We start from the raw sequence: 20,371 nt of genomic DNA on the forward strand, positions 1-20,371 counted from the left end.
TATTCTATTCTGTTATTGTCAACAGATCCCATGGAAAGACTATAAGCAACAATGTGTTGGGCTCAGTAGTTTACAGCTACCTTACCCTGTCTGTGGCTCCCAATTCTATTTTCCATCAAAGACTGGTGTAGTGGTTAGAGCACTCGTCTTCCATGCGGAAGGTCGAATCCTGCTGGGGTCGACAACAGCAAAGGCGCGCGGTCACAAGAGGTTCCCACCGCCGAATCAAACAGGATCAGATTCCATAAGGAGACTTTAGCATAAGAGAGTAACTCCGGAATCTGAGTCAAGTCCTCAATGAGGGCGTGTCTCAAGCCCGTTGTAGACAGGAAGTTCCAGACGTACAAGCGGATTCTAAAGACAAACTTTCAAAAACGCCTTACAAACCCTGTTCTTGTATCAAATGTTACTAAAACAGGAGGAAATAGTGCATTTGTGGCAAACTATTTTCAGCAGTGATGTGTTTTAAACAACAATAGCACTCTGTGGCACAGAGGAAGATACACATACAATTCATGCCAGTGGATACATTTATTGTTGGTTTGGCTCTGCACAAGATTTGATGATAATAATAACTAGTCCATATCCACTGAGTGCACAGTTGCCCACGTACAGTTTCACATGGTGTGTGTTTGGGATACAGGTCATAGGAAATTGGAGATAGTAAATAAAGCAAATAGTAAATAGTAAATAGTCAACTGAACCCATTAAGAAGAGCAATATATTCAGACAGAGTTTTTGTGAATTTGATAGTACGATTGCTTACGCACATGCGCAGTAACTCGTGGGGTGAATGCATACAATTCAACTAAAAGCGACTTTGTAAAAGACTATAGTAATAGTGTAATTTTTGAAAAAATTAGCTTTGTCACCTTCGACCTATGCCAATCATCAATGCCTATGTGCAGTTTCACATAGATTGGCCACATCAATGAGTAGAAAAATGTGGGACAGACAGAATGACACACTGACAGTTTCCGTGATTATGTACAGCATACCATACCATGACTTAGTCATACTAAATATTAGAAAAAGTAAAAAACATTCGGCCACAGGGGGAGCCACAGCGATCGGTCGCATTTTAGCCATTTTTAAGCATTTTTCTGTTGTTTATAGCACCACCCAGTTGCCAATTAGAGTTAAATTTCTCCAGTCACCTTGAGTCGTCCTGTTCTACATATCTACCAAGTTTAGTAAAAATCAATATGGCAGTTAGGCCTAGATAAGAAATTAGCTCTCTAGCGCCCCCATTTTGTTTGATGGGGTCAATAATGGAGGGCTCCTCTCAGATTATGTGTGGTCATATGCCTACAAAGTTGCGTGGTCATCGGTGAAACCCTTGAGATGATGTACACCTTTATGTGATGAGCCATGCCCTCCGCAATATTCATTGCCTTATAGAAGCTCAGTTTTAGTAAGTTTTCCAACTTTTGCCAAGAGGGAACTTTAGATATTGGTCCCTAGATTATGTTCACCGAGTTTCATGCAGATCGGTCAAACTTTCTAGGAAAAGATCGATTTTAAGTGTTTTTCAAAAAATTCAAAATGGCAGAAAATCTATATCACCGGAAGTTATGGGTTCTTGAGGCAAATTTGTTCCTCATGAGGAGAGGCATCTCTGTGCAAGTTCCATGTCTCTACGACATACGGGGCATGAGATATGCACATTCAAAGTTTGCAATTTCATTCGGTTGCTATAGCTTCCCCCTTTGGTCAACTGATGTAATATTGCTTCATTTGCATCCTCCCATTACCCTCTACCACTGTGCCAAACTTCACATGGATTAACCAAGTCAGTGAGGAGAAAAATGTGGAACAGACACACACACACACCCACAGAGAGTAAGACTAGAATCACTGCCCCGCATTGTGTGTGTCTCAACGCACCTGTCAAATTTCTCTTACAGTTTACATCTATGATATCCATTGATAAGATTCCCTCAAGGTGTTCTTGAGATATTGTGCTCTCAAAAATAAAACAAGGTCACAGTGACCTTGTACTTTGACCTATGGCCACTAAAATTGAATGAGTTCACCGTTTAGTCCAAAGGGAAGTTTGTGCCAAATTAAAGAAATTCCCTGAAGGCATTCTAAAGATACTGCATTCACGAGAGAGGGAAAGATTGAACGTACGGCTCTATGGACGAAAACCTGAAAACATAATGCCTCTGGCGATGGCTATCGCCAGTGTGGAGGCATAAAAATACAGAAAGTCATCAGATTTATCCTTTAGGAAAAGATTGTGGTCATGGTTAAACGTATCCAACACCAACTGAGAAATCCACATCCCATTTTTTGTTGGTCCAACCATCCACTCTGACCTCCCTAAGAGGATTTGGAGGCTATAACAATGTTACTGTGCTTCCGCTGTTGTTTTAAAAAGGTCGCAGTCATGGTCAGGAAAAGGGTCTTGGGTCTATTAAGGCATTTGAACAAATGACAAAAGCTTTCATTTTTTAACTGAGGACAGCTCCCTGCTTGTTGGCAACCACCCAAGTCATCATAGAAAATACTGGTATTGTAATTCTCTGCAAATCACAAATATGTTACGTTTGTACGTTTCATATGTATCATATCAACATTTCTAAAGTGACTAAGTGTATGAGTTGACTTTGTCATCTGGAGGTGGAGGGCATGAAACATTGCGTGACACTTGGGTGAGACACCTTTTCAGCCCCAAAATTTGGGTGTTTTTAGCAACTCTAGTTTGTTTTCTCTGCGATGATTGTGTCACGAAAAGTGGTTGTTTTAAGCTAAAACATGATTTTATCCTAACCATAACCAAGTGGTTTTTGTACCTAAACTTAACCTCAGGTTAACCACAACATTGTTGAAACGTAAGGTTGCAGTTACATAATAAAGCTACATAATAACCTACATTACATACAAACATAACGGTGGTTTGCAGAAACATTTTTTCCAGTGATTGGGTTGTTGGGGCCCATAATACTATTAATTATTTTGATTATAAAGTCATAAATCATAAAATTATGAGAGTAGTCAAACTACATAGATAATGGCCGCGTTTCCCAGTTAAAATCGATCTTGAGGCTTAAGAGCGCAGTTAAGAACGTTTTAACTAAGAAGGGTCGCTAAGATAAGTGTTTCCCAGATGAGTTATTAATGCCCTTCTTAGGATCGCTCTTTAAGAAGCTCTTAACAGGAGCTGCCCACTACCGCGGTGCTGAAACTAAATCAATCAATGTCAGGCAAATCGATCACCCACCACTTAATCAGCACATAAGTTACACACAGTGCTGCCACCTAACACACTCCCTGCCATTCGTGTGTATTCTAATAATTTTTTAAGATACTGTTTTGGGCATTTTAGCCTTTAATTGTACATGGGGCGCCTGCTCTATTGTAGTGTAAAAGTTTGTGCCAACAGATCAAACAGTAAGGTTAAGATGTATAAATTGATTAAGAAACTCATATAATCATGTTTTTATGTATAAGGCATTATAAAGCTCTTTGATCTACATTTAAATATGATAAAACATTGTTGTATGTGTCAAAGTACTCATAGCACCATAGCACCAGACTATGTAATCATGTTGTATGCACCTACTGAAAGAACACACTGTGTCTTGTTAAACGATGAAACACATACTCAAATGCTGTAATACATACACACATTCACAGATTGCACTCTAAAGGTTCACCTTGCATAAGACTGAGAGCACTGAGGACTGTATAGAAAGTCCCCAAAATACACATGTTTTTTAAAAATAGAGTGAAAGCGAAACCAGACCTAAGGGAAGAAAACTTGGGAAATTCCAGGCTGCATTACACCATTAAAAATGGGCCCAATCAGAATTGGACACAAAGAAAGGTTTTCCACCAATAGAATTGGTCTTAAGAGGGAAAGATTAGCAAAAAGAGGTGGAGACTCATTTGAATCTCCACCAGCATATAAGCTAGGGTTCTGAGAGCAGGTTTTCAGTCACACTCCGGAGTCTGACTCGCTAAGTTGTATGTGTTAAAGCCTGTTGACACATTAAACTTGATTGCATCGGACTTTGCCTGTTTCCAGTGTTTCTTTAAGTATTTGCCAGCTGAGCCTAAGGTACCAAATCGACATCTGAGGACACCTGATAAGAGACAAGAGGTTCAAGGTCGGGAGCCTACAGGCCCACTTCCAGGCACCGATTTTTGACACTTCACTATCCACTAAGCCACCGACGCCCCGTGTTCTAATAATTCTAATGAAAATCTAAGATGATAAATATTTGTTAATGACCTATTTTCATGACGAAAACAAGACTACAACTAAATAAGTGAATTAATTAATTTTTAAATTTCACGGGAGCTCTTAGGCTAAGATCTTCTTAACTGGATTTGGGAAACGCGGCCAATGTCAATTTCAAATAAATAAAGAACATTATATCTTGTTTTTTTCCAGGGCGTCGATGGCTTAGTGGATAGAGCAGGCGCCCCATATACAAGGCTGTGGCTGTGGCCCAGGTTTGACTCCAGCCTGTGGCCCTTTGCTGCATGTCACTCCCTCTCTCTCTCCCCCCTTCCACCCTTAACTCTCCTATCGATTAAAGGCAAAATGCCCCAAAAAATTTCCTGCATTTTTACATATCTTATTGTTTTATCTCTCTAAAGGCAGTTATGCAGCCCACTTCTTCCATTAGTTTAGTACTAGAAGTGCCTTTTATTATGGATATAAAGCCAATTTTCACAGTTTCCTTTATTTACAGAGCTAAAGATAATAATTCATATACAGCCAGTGATGCCTGGGGAAAAAAGAGTTCCTGACCCCTTTGTTTCCATTGTTTCTGCAATACCAAAGGTTCCTAATGACTGCAGCAGATTAGATTAGGACCAGAGTCTTTGGATGTTACAATGCTGTTGAGCTATGAATTACTAAAGTATGTTGTGTAAATGTCATTCAGAGGATGATAATTAGTCCCTTTCCTCTTTGTATGTGTACATCTGCAGCTCCAATCGGACCAGGACCATGGCAATGGCTTAGTCAAGTATGTCCTGTCTGGTGAGGGGGCCGGCTCCATCTTTGTCATTGATGAGAGTAACGGTGACCTGCACGCCACTCGCCGCCTGGATCGTGAGGAGAAGGCTTTTTATGTCCTTAAAGCCACAGTGGTCAACAAGCGGACAGGTCAAAAGCTGGAGCCAGAGACTGAGTTCACCGTCAAACTTCACGACATCAACGATAATGAGCCTCAGTTCAGCAAAGAAGTTTACACTGGCAACGTACCCGAGAGGTCGGATATCGGTAAGGACAGCCTGGACTGGACTGTGTCATTGCAGGAAGAGAGTTTTTTATCATGGCTATATAATTGTAATTATTTTAATATTATTTCCAAGTACATTAAGCATCATGGGGTAGCCCAGATGTTGTGATATCTGTCAGTGATAGTCATGACAATGTGTCTCTCAGGTACATCAGTCATCCAGGTGACAGCTACAGATGCTGATGACAGCATGTATGGGAGCAGTGCCAAACTGGTCTACAGCATCAGCCAGGGACACCCATACTTCTCTGTTGACCCAAATACAGGTATGTCTGACAGAATCATCCTGTAAATCCCACTGTGTTGTAGAGAATGGTTATCATTTCTAGTAAGAAAACAAAAGGCATTCAGATGCAGCACCACAAGACATAATGATGCAGAAGGACATAAACAAGCCAGTTTGCTTTCTTTTTCTTTCCTTTCTGTCTTTTCTTTTTTGGAACCTCAATTTCCCTTTCAGTGGTTTGATGTTTTGACGACGTGTTATGCATGTGGCCCACTGTGGGAGATTTTAAAAAAGCTAACTCAAAAAGAACAGCAGGTGAAAATGTCCACAACTTGAGAAAACATTGAGGTCAAGGAGCTGCTTACCCTCTGAGCAGAGGATGAGATCAGCCATCATATAACAGGGATGGTAAAGGATGTTACTGCCATATTGTGTGTATGTTATATGTCATGCTAGAGGCTGACGCTGTTGTGTTACGTGTCACGCCTCTCACACCTGTCACACCTGTCACACCTGTCACACCTCTTTTTCTTACATGATGCCGGCATGCTGTCTAAAATCACATACTGGGCCGCATGATCTGAGTAAAAATGCAAACATGGCATAAAGAAGAGACTTAGTAGCAGCCCTATAGCGCCATCTCTGTGTAAGAAAGGCTAACTGTGCTGAGAGAGGAATCCGAGTGCAGGGCGGAATAAACCATTTTGCGACTTGAAACGGTGAGCCACTTTTAATTTATTTATGGCACTAATTACTCAGAAATTAAAAATTGCAAAAGAAACTGAGCTTTTCATGCCAGGCTTTTAAAAGGGAAAAGTGGGAATGATCACCCAGGGCCCCAACCATAGGGGCCCTGGGTAATCATACCACTTTCTCCCCCGCTGTGACGCTCCTGGTTAAGACTGCACAATGTTGTTACTTTAAGGTCCAACCAGTTGACAAGAGAATGCATCGTTTCATGCAGGTGTTTTGTTAATTGGTCAAAAGAAAAATCTTACTTTGATAAATATACCCAGAATTCTAATTCCAGTTACCCATGGTACAGAGAGAACCAGGCCTTTATTTGAAACTGGCTCATATTGCTTTTTTTCTAATTTCATTTATTTTATAAATACAGTGATCAACCGCTTATATGGATCAATGAGCTTTGGACAGAACCAAGAGATGCTGTAATTAACTAATAGTAATATATAGTAATCAAGATCAAGGTCTTTTCATACATGACAACATATTTAAAAAAAAAGGCAATTGCAGTAATGCAATGATTTTTACTTAAACAGAAATTTCAGTTTATTTCAACCTGTCTCCTATCGTCCTAAATTTGTTTCAAGTGACTACTGACATAAAAATAATAATAAAAACAATAGCATGTTAGCCGTTAGCCTAGATACAGCCGGGGCGCATAGTAGTGTCAGACCTGTTAAAACGTAAGTGAAAGGGCAACCTTCAAGTGCAAAGTTAGTCCACTAAACAAGCTTTTTTTTCCACAAAGATCGCCTCATATCGTTAGGATAAATGTCAGAGAACATAAAGAAAATGACGTGTAAACATGTTGTCTTACCTTACCAGTGTGCTGCCATGTTTGTTTACCATTTAGCTCTGCTTTCCAAAGCACAGCCGAAATATCGCAAGAACAAGCAGCGATCTCATACCGTGCTTGAAATCTCGCGAGAACAAGCAGCAACAGCTGGAAGGCAGAACCGGACAGTAGCCTGAAAAGTTCATTCATTTATTTTATTAAAGATTTATAGAATAATGGCAGACTTTTTGCCAGACTTATTAACTAATTTTGCAGCGTTTGATGGCCGCTCTATTTATTTGAGCCAGAATACACTGACAAAGAGATTTGTGAAATTGAAGAACGGAGGAGGAGAGAGAGAGAGGCGCAACAGGTAGAGGACAAGAGAGGAGGAATGGCTGCTGCAAGGCTGTGTAGCTCTGGAGATTGGTGGTGTACCTGTGAATGCTGTGCCCCAATGCCCACAGAAGAGGAATGCCTCTGTTGCAAGGAATACAGCCTTATTTTCAAGGTCTGGATGTGACCGAGGACAAGACACCTCCACCTGGAGTAGTATCCAGCTGGGCTTTATCTAGAGCTCGTGAGATTTCAGGCATGGTATGAGATCGCTGCTTGTTCTCGCGATATTTTGGCCGCGCTTTGGAAAGCAGAGCTAAATGGTAAACAAACATGGCAGCACACCGGTAAGGTAAGACAACACGTTTACATGTCGTTTTCTATATGTTCTCTGACATTTATCCTAACGATATGAGGCAGTCTTTGTGGAAAAAAAACCTTGTTTAGTGGACTAACTTTGCACTTGAAGGTTGCCCGTTCACTTACGTTTTAACAGGTCTGACGCTACTATGCGCCCCAGCTGTATCTAGGCTAACAGCTAACATGCTAACTATTATTTTTATGTCACTAGTCACTTGAAACAAATTTAGGACGATAGGAGACAGGTTGAAATAAACCGAAATTTCCCTTTAACTTTCATGATACTTTGCCTGACAGTAACCTGTCTGCTTCCAGCTGGCTACATTAGGCTGGTCCTGCATGCACATTAAGATCATGAGAGGAAAAAGAAAGTCATTTTCTCTCCTCGCAGCAAATGACAAACTGCCAGAAACAAGCCAACAAGATGGTGGACAGTCTTACAACACAGGTTTAGCATGTTTGAACTTTGAAATGGGTGTAGTTTCCTTAAAGAATGAAACTTGTTTTTCTGTGGACCTATTTTTTCATTGAACAAATACTTACCTTCCTCTGTAGTGGACACACAGAGATAAAACTGATATCAGCCTTTCAGTCTGATTCTGGGTAAAAAAAAAAAAACAAAACAACGGATTGAACAAATACCAAACTGTTCCTTTTGCTCTGCTAGCATGACAAAAAGTGAAGTAAAACTCAAACCTTAACCCACATTAAGCAAAAAACTATAAGCAGCAACAACACTAAAATAAAAGGTGAGCTGCTAACATCTGCATCTCATTTACAGTTGGATTGCTGACTTTAAATTGCATTTTTCTCTTACTGTTGCCACTGTTGGATGTCAGTCATCCCTAATCATTTTATCAGATCGTCTGCAGAGGAAATTTCCCTTCACTGTATGTACCAGAATTTAATTTCAATCAACAGAGTGAATAGGACACTCATCTTATATCTTGTTTTTTGCCAGCACATCGGCTATTCTTACACACAAAAACAGGACAGAACTCATCATATAAAGCAAATACACATTTTGTGCACCTTCACTTTGCACAGTCATGTTCCTGCTACACTAGGAAAAGGTAGAGAAAATGGATTTGTCTTTTGTCATAAAATAAAAACACAGCTCAGCTAAACCCTCACCTGATCTTAAGTACTTTCTCTGTAAAAGTTAGCCATCCATTTAGATAATCAGGGCAGTAATCTCCCTTCCTCTGCTCAGCTGTTTGTTTCTGACAGATGACTGCTTGCCTGGATTAAGCAGCAATATTAAACCCTGTTCTCTCAATGCTGACAGGAAGTGAGATGTGAAGAACAACAAGTAGACTGAAGCAAGAGTTTAATGTTTTCGGAAATATATTTTTCTTGCTTTTATTCCTAGGGTGAGATAGAAAGAGCAGTCTTATTATATTATAAAAGAAATGCTTTTAAAGTGAAGCAGCCGCAGCAGCTGGATGTTCTGTTTGCATGAGCAGTAACTGATAACAGCTCTACTACAATGTACAGCGAGCTAACAGTTAAAGGAGAAGTCTGGTATTTTGCACTTTGAGCCCCATTTCTGGGTTGTTCATGAGAAAATAGAGTGGCTAAGACCAAAATAGTGACGATTGCTCATTTTCAGAGAATTTGGCTTTCCCCTGCCTGGCTTAACAGTGCTGCCTATGGCCATGTGTATATCTATCCTAAAACCACCCTAAACGTTCGTTTTCAAAGCCATGAAACTCACCGAGTGGTCAGTGGTGTTCATTGATGTTTTTAAATAAAAATCATGGCAAACTGTAGTTTCCATCCGTGCTTTTGCTATTCATCTCAATTGTGGAACTATTTTTTTCAGCTGCCTCACACCTGTGTGTAAACTTCTGCTTGATCGTTCTTTTGACCTGAAGCGTTATACACTCCAGCCCACTTGATGGCGATAATGCTCCTTTACGTGGGTGTTGCCAACCGGCAGGAAACCATTGCAATGTAATGGGACACAGAAAAGAAGCAGAAGAAGAAGGCTGGATTGTGTTCAAAGGCATCGTACTGCGAAGGTTGTCTACAAGCGAGTAATCCATTGTGCAGTTGTTTAAACCTATTATAAAACTTTTTCGTTCATTCTCGTTCTTCCTCCAGGACCACACACAGTACTGTCGAGCCGGCACTTTCGCTGAGTTAAAAGACTACAATGACTACAACCTTGTCGTAAACAACCCCCTTTCCATCTCTGGTGGTGGATTACAACCAACAGACAATGAGGCTTCCTATAGAAAACCAGTGGATTACACAAAATGTCAAATAAATCATCACAGAAACCACAGTTTGCTACGATTTTTATGCCAGAACATCAAGGAACACCACTGACCACTCGGTGGCTTTGAAAACAAAAGCTTAGGGTGGTTTTAGGACAGATATACACATGGCCATAGGCAGCACTGTTAGGCCATGCAGGGGAAAGCCAAATTCTCTGAAAAGGAGCAATCATCACTATTTTGGTCTTAACCACTCTATTTTCTCATGAACAAGAAAATCACTCCATATAAATACAATATAACGGCTTTTGCAAAATCTTAATCATACTTCTCTGAGGAGAGAAGGGACCTGTAACATTTCCGATCAAATGAGGACCCAAATGCACAACAACAAGCAGGCAGGTGGTTTTTAACAAAAAGCTAGCCTTAATGCTGCTGGTAAAACTTATCCAAAACAGGCAGGCATAATTCAAAGTAACGAAGAAAACAAGTCAGAGTGGCACAAAACACAGGCAGGAAAAGCAGACCAGGGAAAGACACCATAAATACAGACAAACTGACCAAGGAAAAAGAGAAAGACAAAGGTATATACGTATACACAGAGAACTCATCACAAGAACAAGACACAGCTGGAGTAGGCAGGCATGGGTGAAAGAAGGGGAACACAGGGACTGGCTGACAATGAGGGTGTGGTAGGGAACACTTGGACACATCTGCTCAAAATTCATTTCCACAAACTTCCTGCAGTTACTGTGTTTGGTTGTTCTGTACTGTGAATGTTATGCATTGAATATAATATCAAATATCCATAAATTATGTAACTTAGTCTTGGTTCCTCTGTTTCTCAATGATAGAAAAGGGGTCCCTTAAGGAAAAAGATTGGGAATCACTGGTATATTAAAATAATTTAGCTTTTTTGCCAGCCAGCCTCTACTTCAAGATAGTATTCAACATAACAGCTTATTATCTTAATGAAATGTATTGAAAATAAATATATTAAATAAAATAAATATACACGTGACACAAAAATGCAATTTATTATTTTGACTACTAAAAAATATGCTTGGTCCGTGGATATTTTCATCTACCAGCCCTCTTGGCCGGTGATTAAAAAAGTTAATTTCGGATAATGCCATTGCTGTTCTTCCTCTGACTCAAGCTCTGTACTGAATGACATGAGATTTATATCCACCTTCACAAGACCAATTTCAGTTCTGCTTTGGCCCTCACAAGTGATCAAGTTTTTTTTTTTTTTTTTTTTTTTTTACCTGCGTATCAGATGATTTGAACCACCATTGGAGATATGACAGATTTTATCTGCAGAACATATGTGACAAGCTGTGTAATGATTGGAAAATACAAAGTATCAGTTTGACACCTGGCAAGTTCTCCTCTCAACCACCCACAGAAGAAACAAGAGCAAACACAACTGTTTTTTCGTGGAGAAAGTCAGTTGTGTTCTCTTCAGTCTCACCTTAATAAATACATTTTAGGTGGAAACAGCAAGTTCTCTGATAGTTCTATGAAGTTTAGCATGATGGAGGTGTCTAGTAAAAGGGGGCTGAAGATGAAGACAAAGACAAAGAAAAAATGCAGAGCTGAAACAAAAGCGATGATGATGATGATGATGATGATGATGATGATTGTTGTTCAGGTGTGATCCGGACAGCTTTGGGTCCTGGTGACATGGACCGTGAGCAGAGGGAGCACTATCAGGTGGTGATTGAAGCTAAAGATATGGCCGGACAGAGAGGAGGGCTCACTGGAACCACCGTGGTGAACATCACCCTCACTGATGTCAACGACAACCCTCCCTGCTTCGTTCAGAGTAAGACAACAGCTTACTAACCATGAAACACTGAGTCACACACCCTCATTAGTTACAGAGTTCAGAGGCTGAGGAAGGCAGGACAGCTGTTAGATTTTTCCATACCTTGTTATATTTGAACAATTTACTCACCAGCAAGCAAATGCTTGTAATCATGTCTGCTAAAGTATGCCTCTGAGATGTGCTGTTGGCTTTAAACTGAACAACACTTACTTGGCAAAACAAAACCAAAAGAACACACAGAATTACTAAATGTCACATTGTTTATATCTATGAGTCAAATGTCTCCTCAAGAATCAATATGGTGTTGTATTTAAATTGCACTGTACATCCTGCTAATGAAAAAAATAAGCACTAGAGGCAAAGTCTCAAAATGCCTTGAACACACAACAGGCTACCTCTGCAAACATTTAACATTTTAGCATTTATTGAGGAAAATAACATTTTTTGGATTTTCCATGGGGAGCACAGTGTGCAGACACTGATGGAGATGTTGGTTATTGAGTGAGGAGCGACTGCATGTCAATTACATGTGTCACTTACTTACTGCTCCACTATGTAAGTGGAGGAAACATTGCTAAGATAATGAGGGAGTTTATCTTTGCTTATTTAATGAATTCAGTTCAAAGTTTTGAGATTCTGACAGCCACAGAGAGTATTTTAAGTCATGTTGTTTCAAGTTGAAATGGAATCAGCTGCTTTGCTGTCATTTCAGACTCTCTCAAACACAAGCAGAAAAACAGTCTTTTACAAGTCTCAGTGAGGATACAGAAGTTCAGAAAGCAAAGTTGGTCTTGAACGCCCCCCCCAAGCCAATTATGTCTCCAGAAGCAAGGAAAGTGAATTGCCTTGATGTAGCTCTGCAGGGGTGAGGGTTCAGGTGGGCAAGGAGAGAGAAAGCGGCTATTGCTCGCCTCATCACGTACAGCTATTTGCCACTGCCATCAAAGTTGATGATGGTTCAACTTTTTCAACTTGGCATTGCAGCTTGTTGTGTGACCATGGCAACCACAGAGCCACCGTGAGGAAAACAGTACAGAGGCTGATTTTGCGGGAGCCTATCTATGTTTCCAGGGTTCTATGTTCCCCACTTAACGCTGCAAAAAAGGTTCTATGTTCCCTGCTTACACAAAAAAGGTTCTATGTTTCCCAGGTTCTATGTTGCCCCCTCAACCAAGCGGGAAACATAGAACCCTTTTTGTGTAAGCGGGGAACATAGAAGCTTTTTTGCAGGGTTAAGTGGGGAACATAGAACCCGGGAAACATAGAACCCTGGAAACATAGGGATGACCCCGATTTTGCTGGTATTCGAGTTCCCTGAATTGTACATCTCATATTTTACAGTGAAGAAACAGATTAATCAAGAGAACTGGTAATTAGGGATACACATGATTAACCGTTTAACCGTTAACTGATAACAGAAACTTTGACCAATTAACACACGTGCAGACTACTGACTCGTGCAGTCCGCCATATTTAGCAATTCGCAGCAAAAATGAGTCGAGCAAAAAGGAAACTACTGGAAATCTGTGCTACCATGGAAGTAGCCACTGAAGATGAGCCTGTCGCTGGTGCTGCTCGTGGAGAGGATGAGACAGGTGGCGCTTCGTGTGAGGACGCGAAGACAGCGTTGCCTGCTGCCCAGGCTGGAGTCCGGTGCCGCCCGGGCAGTGCCATGATGTTGCTCCTGGGAGATGACTACAGCACCCCTAAACAAGGTGATGATCCAAAGGCAGAGGTGGACACCTTTATGAGAGACAATCTACCCTCACTGGATACTAATGCTCTTGATTGGTGGAAAATTCAACAAACGCGCTTCCCGAGGCTGGCCACTCTAGCGAGGCGCTACCTCTGTGTTCCCAGGACATCTGTGCTGAGTTTTTTTTTTTTTTTTAACAGCGCCGCCGCTGAGAGGATTCATGTGTGTTTCAGTTTTACTAATCTGTTGGCTGTTGCTATTTATTTTAATAAGTCATAAAATATATGATACACGGGAGATATAGGCAGGCTATACTATTTTATTTTAAGAAATTTTTGGTGTAAGTTATTTTTTAAGTTACACGTGAGGACTTCCAGTGGCTATAGGCTATATGCCAGTTATGCACAGTTATGATTCAAAGTGTTTTTGTTTTGTTAATCTGGCTGTTGTTATTTATCCTATTTGTAGCCCATCTATAGGCCTAAGTTTAAATATTTTTGATAGGCTACATGAGAGCCTACTCTGCTATTTATTTTATTTATTTCAAATGTTATCTTATGCAGCGCACTGGGCGCACTGCATGGATTCAAAGTGTGTTTTTGTTTTGTTAGTCTGGCTGTTGCTATTTATTTGTATAAGTTTAATATTTTGATGCATGAGAGACACTCCGCTATATATTTCAAAATGTTATAATGACGTTATATGCTATGCAGCGCGCTGGGCGCTGGAGGATTTAAAGTGTGTTTTTTCGTTTTGTTATGCTGTTTTTTTATTAGAAAGTCAGGCATGTAGGCTATTTGATAATTATTTAAGTTAAATATGTGCAACTCTGTTTTATTCCGTTCACAGTGTAGGCTACTGCAGCGTAGTCCTTTTTTCTCTCCTTTTTTTTTTTTACTCCGTTCACACTTCAGCAGCGCTGCAGCTTTGAGACAATGTAAAAAAAAATCCTCATATTCAGATATTATTCTTTATGCTCTCATGTGCATATTTAAAAATAAACCCCTTGTGGAAAAAAAGCATTTGCTGTAATGATACTTTTTTGATGGGTCACGGACACTCACTAGCGCATTTTAGTCGGTTATTAATTGGTAAACGAGTGTCGGTTGCTGGTCAGAAAATTTTTTCAAAATGTGCATCCCTACTGGTAATCAGTTACCTTCTTCAAAGTTTGATTATCCAGTCTGGTCCAATAAAAAGTGTTTGATTATCCATGAGAAAAACATGCTATATCAATCCTGCCATATTGCCATAGACTGTATAAAATAATAGATGTAGCTACCGTGACGACACCCATTGGTTTGTGGTTTTGAAGCTAGAAGTTACCATGTTTGGTTGAGACGCTAGTGCTGTGGAGGAGCGAGGGATAGATCCAACACATTCTCACTCTGACCTCGTCACATATTGATGAGACCTTCAAGGTTCACAGGAAATGTACAGTTTGCATATGGTCTCTTTCAAAATAAATGCACTACGTCGGTACCACACCGCTAACTGATGTTTTTTTCCTTCAGCAACAAACGCGCATGGCTATGTTTAGCCAACACATGCACATGGTTGGTTTTAGGTCAAAAGAGCAAGATTTGGTTTTACAGTCATACGGGAAACATCCACCACCCCTCCCGCCCACCCTAGTTGGACTTAACTTTCTTTGTTGTCCTGCCACATTGAACAATAACAGTGACCAACGTGAAAGGACGTCTTTGTCGTTGGTGTCTAATGCAGAAAGTCACTAAACAAGTGTCGGTATTCAACGACCTCAGAGTGAGGACGCTTTGGTGGATCTGGCTGACGACACTATCAGCAGACAGCCTGTTGCTCGGTGTGGCCTGACCTTAATTATGCTAAACTTTTAACCTTCATGAAATGTAACAGGTGAGTTATATAAAACTTCACCCCTGTACAGTTGAATGAAGTTGAAATTAGCTATAGAGACCAAAACTGTTTTTGCACCAGGCTGTAATCATTTATATTTCTGCTGTAAAGTTGGCCATTTTAATATGGGGGTCAATGGGGATTGACTCACTCTTGGAGCCAGCCTCAAGTAGACATTCAAGGAGCTGCAGTTTTTGGCACTTGAGCATTGGCTTCATTTTTCAGCAAGTTGCTGCTTGCATATTGGTAACCATTTTCTCTATTTTAAGATACAACCCACTCTGTTTAGCTGGTAAATTTTACAGATCACCAGATGTTGCTGTGTTGGCTGCGTTTGAAGCTTCAAATTTTTTTAGCACATATAAAAAGAAGCTTCATCAGACTTTATTCACTCATCATTTCAGGATAGTAACAGTTGGCATAGATACTGCAGCACTCGGTATCTTCATATTAGACTGAATCTGCCTATTCAACAATAGCGTAGTGTAACTTTTCCAGGAGGTGGGACTACTGGCCTGTATTTTTGCCTTTTTTTTGTTACCTGTTTACCTGTTTTCCTCATGCCTCATGGTAGATGATGCTGTCACAGAGCGTTTTTGTATTTTGCATTTTTAAACATTAGCATTTTGAAAGTATTTCTCATGTCACAGAAGCCACTGAGAGTGAATCTTTGGTTACAGATGTGATTATCATACTGTGGATGAGGTGTCATTTTTTTTTTGTTCTGGTGCTCTGCACAGATCTGACACCTGCCCGCCCGTCCGCCTGCTCTCATCCCCAGCTCTGTGAAGCATGGTGTGCCAGCAGTGTCAGCAGCACGGAGTTCCCCAAGGAATAACCAATAACCTTATATTTTTAGGTTCATAAAATACACATGAATTCATGAATATGTAGGATATTACTAGAGACATTACTGTTCATCTGTATTAGCCTTTGTTGCTATTAGCGGGTCTGAACAGCCAATGCCTCTGGTGGGCCCAGCCAGGTCAAGTACCTTCTAACTACTGCAGTGTTTCCAGGTTTGTTTCAAAAACGTCATCATTAGCCAGAAAAGAGGGCCGCTTTGAGTGACAGGCTGTCTGCAGATAGCGTCCTCGATTTCTCAGTCAGATTCACCCCTCACTCTTCTACAGCTCCACCCTGTCACCCAAATATGGTCACCTCTGGCTACATAAAACCAAGATGGTGGCAGATGAAATACGAAACTGAAGGCTTCAAAATAGGAGTCTAAAAACTATTGGGTAATGTCATGGCAGTTATATCCATTATTTTATAGTCTATGCTGGTGACCAACAACACTCTTAGTTGGTTCCAGAGTTAATACCTAACAAGGTGAGTAATAGACTGCACTTGTATAGCGCTTTTTTAGCCTTCTGACCACTCAAAGCGCTTTTACACTACATGTCACATTCACCCATTCACACAGACATTCACACACTGGTGACTGAGGCTACCATATGTGGTGCCACCTGCTACTCAGTAACTATTCACATGCACTCAATGGAACCGATGGAACAGCCATCAGGAGTAATTTGGGGTTCAGTATCTTGCCCAAGGATACTTCGACATGCGGGCTGGAGGAGCCGGGGACTGAACCACCGATCTTCTGATTAGTGCAGTCTTGCTGAAATTACCAGGGGTTTGGGAACACAATTCGCCAAACCTCAGTTTGTTTTCCGAAATCTTATTTCCACTTTCTCCTCATTACGTTTCTCTGTGTCTACTGGCAATTTAAGGACTATTAGCACCCATTCATTTCCAAAGGGCATCAGCCAATGGGGAAACAATGTTGTAACTTTGGCGTTGATAGGAATGGCCCTGCCCTGCTGCAGTCCAGCCAAAAAACAAACCTCTTCTATAAATGCCACATTGAGTATGAAATTAAAGTTACTACTAACTGCTGACTTTTATGTGCTCACAATTACTGCTTACGTCACTGTTATGGATCACTAAATTATTGCGCTCACAGGCCATATGCCTCAGAAATCAGAGGTTAGAAATTGCTGCACTACCGCCACAGCAGAAAACAATGGAGTTTTAACCATCTCTATAAGTCATCCTTTTCATCACAGCAGGAGCACCGTTCCCTCCCAGCATGATGATTCATTAGAAGTCCAGCCCTTTCTGCTAGAGAAATTAAAATGATTTCACTAGTCGTCCTTCCAGAGGACTTATTCCAAGTAACTTTAATTTTTCCCTAAAGCTTTCTTAATCAATTTAGCTTAATTAATCCTGAATCACAGGAACATTCTCACTGTAAACATGTGGGCTTTGTACCAAGAGGCAAAAACTCTCTCAAGACTCAGACAGGCTGTCAATTCAGCACTGTCCATTAATAAAATGTTTTCCAAATTATGGACTGCCGCTCAGTCAGGGCTGCAATTTATTGTTTTTCTAATAATTGATTAGCCTTTAGATTATTTTCTGATTTAATCTGTTAGATATCAGGAAAAAAATGTTGTTTAAAGAATAGAGAGGCCTTCACAATACCAGCCAGTCTGAAAACAAAGGAAACACGCCAGGCCTCCATCGGTCCAGTAACTGTCAAAGGTGTAAATCACTTCCAAAATTCAAACTCTTGTTCCCTATTGGGCGACAGCGGTCATGATCCAGGTGGAGCCATCATGCACCGTCGCCTCCCGCAATCCCCGTGTGACGAGCTGCTGGAAGGAAGCCAAGGCTTTCTGTGCGCAAGTTACCACTAGGGAGCACTTCAAATGTTTGAATTTAACCAACCTAGGCTTTCTTGACTCACTGGACGAGGAAAGACACCTTTTCCTTTTTGTTGTTACACTCCATGGAGAACCAGAGGAATGCCGCGCAACCCCGCTGTTCCTCAACATCTGCAGAGTTTGGAGAAAACCCTTTCACCAGAAGAAGACGGAACCACCGAGGCCCCGCTTCTTCAAACGAGTTGACTCTGCTGATCCCTCTCCTGCCACGCAGGGGACAGCCCCTTTCATCCCGCTGTAGGATGCTACAGCGGGATGAAAGATGCGAAATGATGCGCGGGTCGGGTTTTTTTCCAACCCATGGGTCCCATATTTATGAAATAATTTGACCCGCTCCATCCCGTCCGCACAGCCGCATCTATTTTCACAACCCGCCCCACCCCGCCCCCGCCGCTATTAACGTACCCGTCTTGTGGCTCTCATGCTTGTATAGCTAATCACAGTAATTGCACTTCACGTAGCCAATGCTGCTGTCCTCTGCTGCACTAACTACCTCACAGAAATTGTCCCAAACATGAGATTTAGCAGGTTGGCCTTTTTTTCTTTTAACTCTGTACTCTCCCGACCGTAATCTTTCCCTCACTGCTTCTTCCATCTTCACTGCTTCATTGATTCTGGTTTGTTGTGGCTGCTGCTTGGCGCTTTTGTGATGTCAGGTCGCAGGTTACGTTAGAGAGAGAGCTTTAGTCTGGGCAGAGACTTTATACTTAGCGTGTAATCTAAACTGTGACTGTGAACTTTAAGGACCGCCATGTCCTTTTTGATGTTCTGATCATTGATTGCTGTTTGTGCTCACCAGAGCAAATTTATTGTTTTCATTTGGTGGATAACCCGCTGTTAGTTCGTACCGGCCGTGGGCTCACATGAGGCCAGCAGTTCTATGACCCATTGTTTGGCTCTAATCTCTTGCCTCATGCTTATCAGTACATGGTGACATGTTTCACGTCTGCCACAGGGGTTAAAGTTCTCCGGCATAGCACTGGATTTCCGGCATGGCGAATTTTCCGTCCGGCACGGGCAGAAGTGCTCTGCAGTGCAAGCATTTCACTCGCATTGGCCCCTAAAAATATATATATGTGCGAACCGGGAAAATGATTTAGGCACACAGTGTGCGAGTAAACACAACCTACTGTTTACCATAATCGGCATCGGACGTTTTTTCATCGATAACCAATCAAATAAATGTATTTTAAAACTCCCTCCTTTGGCTCTGATACAGATGTCTCCTTCCCTGCCTGCAGTCCCCACTGCACTGGGCTTTGTAACAATGTCCTGCCTACAGCCCCCTCTGATTGGTTACACGGCACAAGTGATAGCCAATGAACACTGACGCCTGTGCATGCTTTCACATCATGTCACATTGAGACACAGAGCACAGAGTGGGAGAGGCTCTGGTAAGCCAGCGGTAATTTTGAAGGTAAGGTAACAGAAACCAGACAGAAACAAAAGTTGCAATAAAAATCCTCTATGCTGAAGTTTTAAAGTCACCACCACAACATTATATGATCCATTTCAATGATGACATGCTTGCCCAGAGGTGAAATTTCAATGTAACTGCCTGTTTAATCTACCGTTTTTTCCCGTTAAAGGTTTTTTTGGGGGGAGTTTTGAGGTTGAACGATGCTGCGCTTTAGCCAATCACAATGGAGGGGGCGGGCCTGAGACGTACAGGTGTCCCCCGGAAATGTGTACCTACAGAAACAGCAAGCTCCGCGTCCATGGTGACCACTCCATCCAAAACGCCGTCTTGTCAGCGTGAAAAACATCAACTTACAACCGTTGTGCATCCACCAGCACACCTTCCACTCCTCACGACAGGAAAAAAAGGGCATTAACAGCAACGTTTTTACCACCGTTTGGTTCGAGTTGCAGGTAGGAGTGTAACACTGGGGACACTGCTGGAAGTGAAGGGGGTGAGTGATCCCCGAGGCCCCTGCACACAACATTTGTGACTTTACTAGAGCAGTCCTCTGTGACAATCTGTGCATTGTTTATTGTATCAACAGCTGGCTGTGATGGTCAGTGCTCGGGTTCACGCCTTCTAGATTATGTGATTGTAAATATTCACATATAAACTGAGATGAGGATTTTCCCCTTTTTGACTAAATACTGGTTGGTCATTGATCCCTGAATCTAGGGTGGTGCCCCGGAATTATTAATTTACATTAATAATTTATTTTCTTAATTGATTACAATTGGTAATTAATAATCAATAACCAACCTACCTTACGCAAACCCCAACAAAAATAACAATTAAAATGTAGCATAGCCTAAGGTGATATTATACAGTATAAACTTCTTGTTTTGTGAGGC

The 20,371-nt window shown here is 41.3% G+C and overlaps 1 protein-coding gene across 1 annotated transcript in view; it reads left to right on the forward strand.

Moving 5' to 3' along the window:
- Positions 1–20,371, forward strand: part of LOC117272017 (cadherin-6-like) — a 334,683-nt gene that overhangs the window by 181,663 nt on the left and 132,649 nt on the right. The window contains exons 3-5 of the mRNA XM_033650671.2: positions 4,948–5,242; positions 5,408–5,527; positions 11,579–11,752. Of these exons, the coding sequence (XP_033506562.2) occupies positions 4,948–5,242; positions 5,408–5,527; positions 11,579–11,752 (589 nt within the window). The remainder of the gene's footprint in view (positions 1–4,947; positions 5,243–5,407; positions 5,528–11,578; positions 11,753–20,371) is intronic.

The sequence above is a fragment of the Epinephelus lanceolatus genome, chromosome 12 (assembly GCF_041903045.1).
Source record: "Epinephelus lanceolatus isolate andai-2023 chromosome 12, ASM4190304v1, whole genome shotgun sequence".
NCBI classification, from domain to species: Eukaryota; Metazoa; Chordata; class Actinopteri; order Perciformes; family Serranidae; genus Epinephelus; species Epinephelus lanceolatus.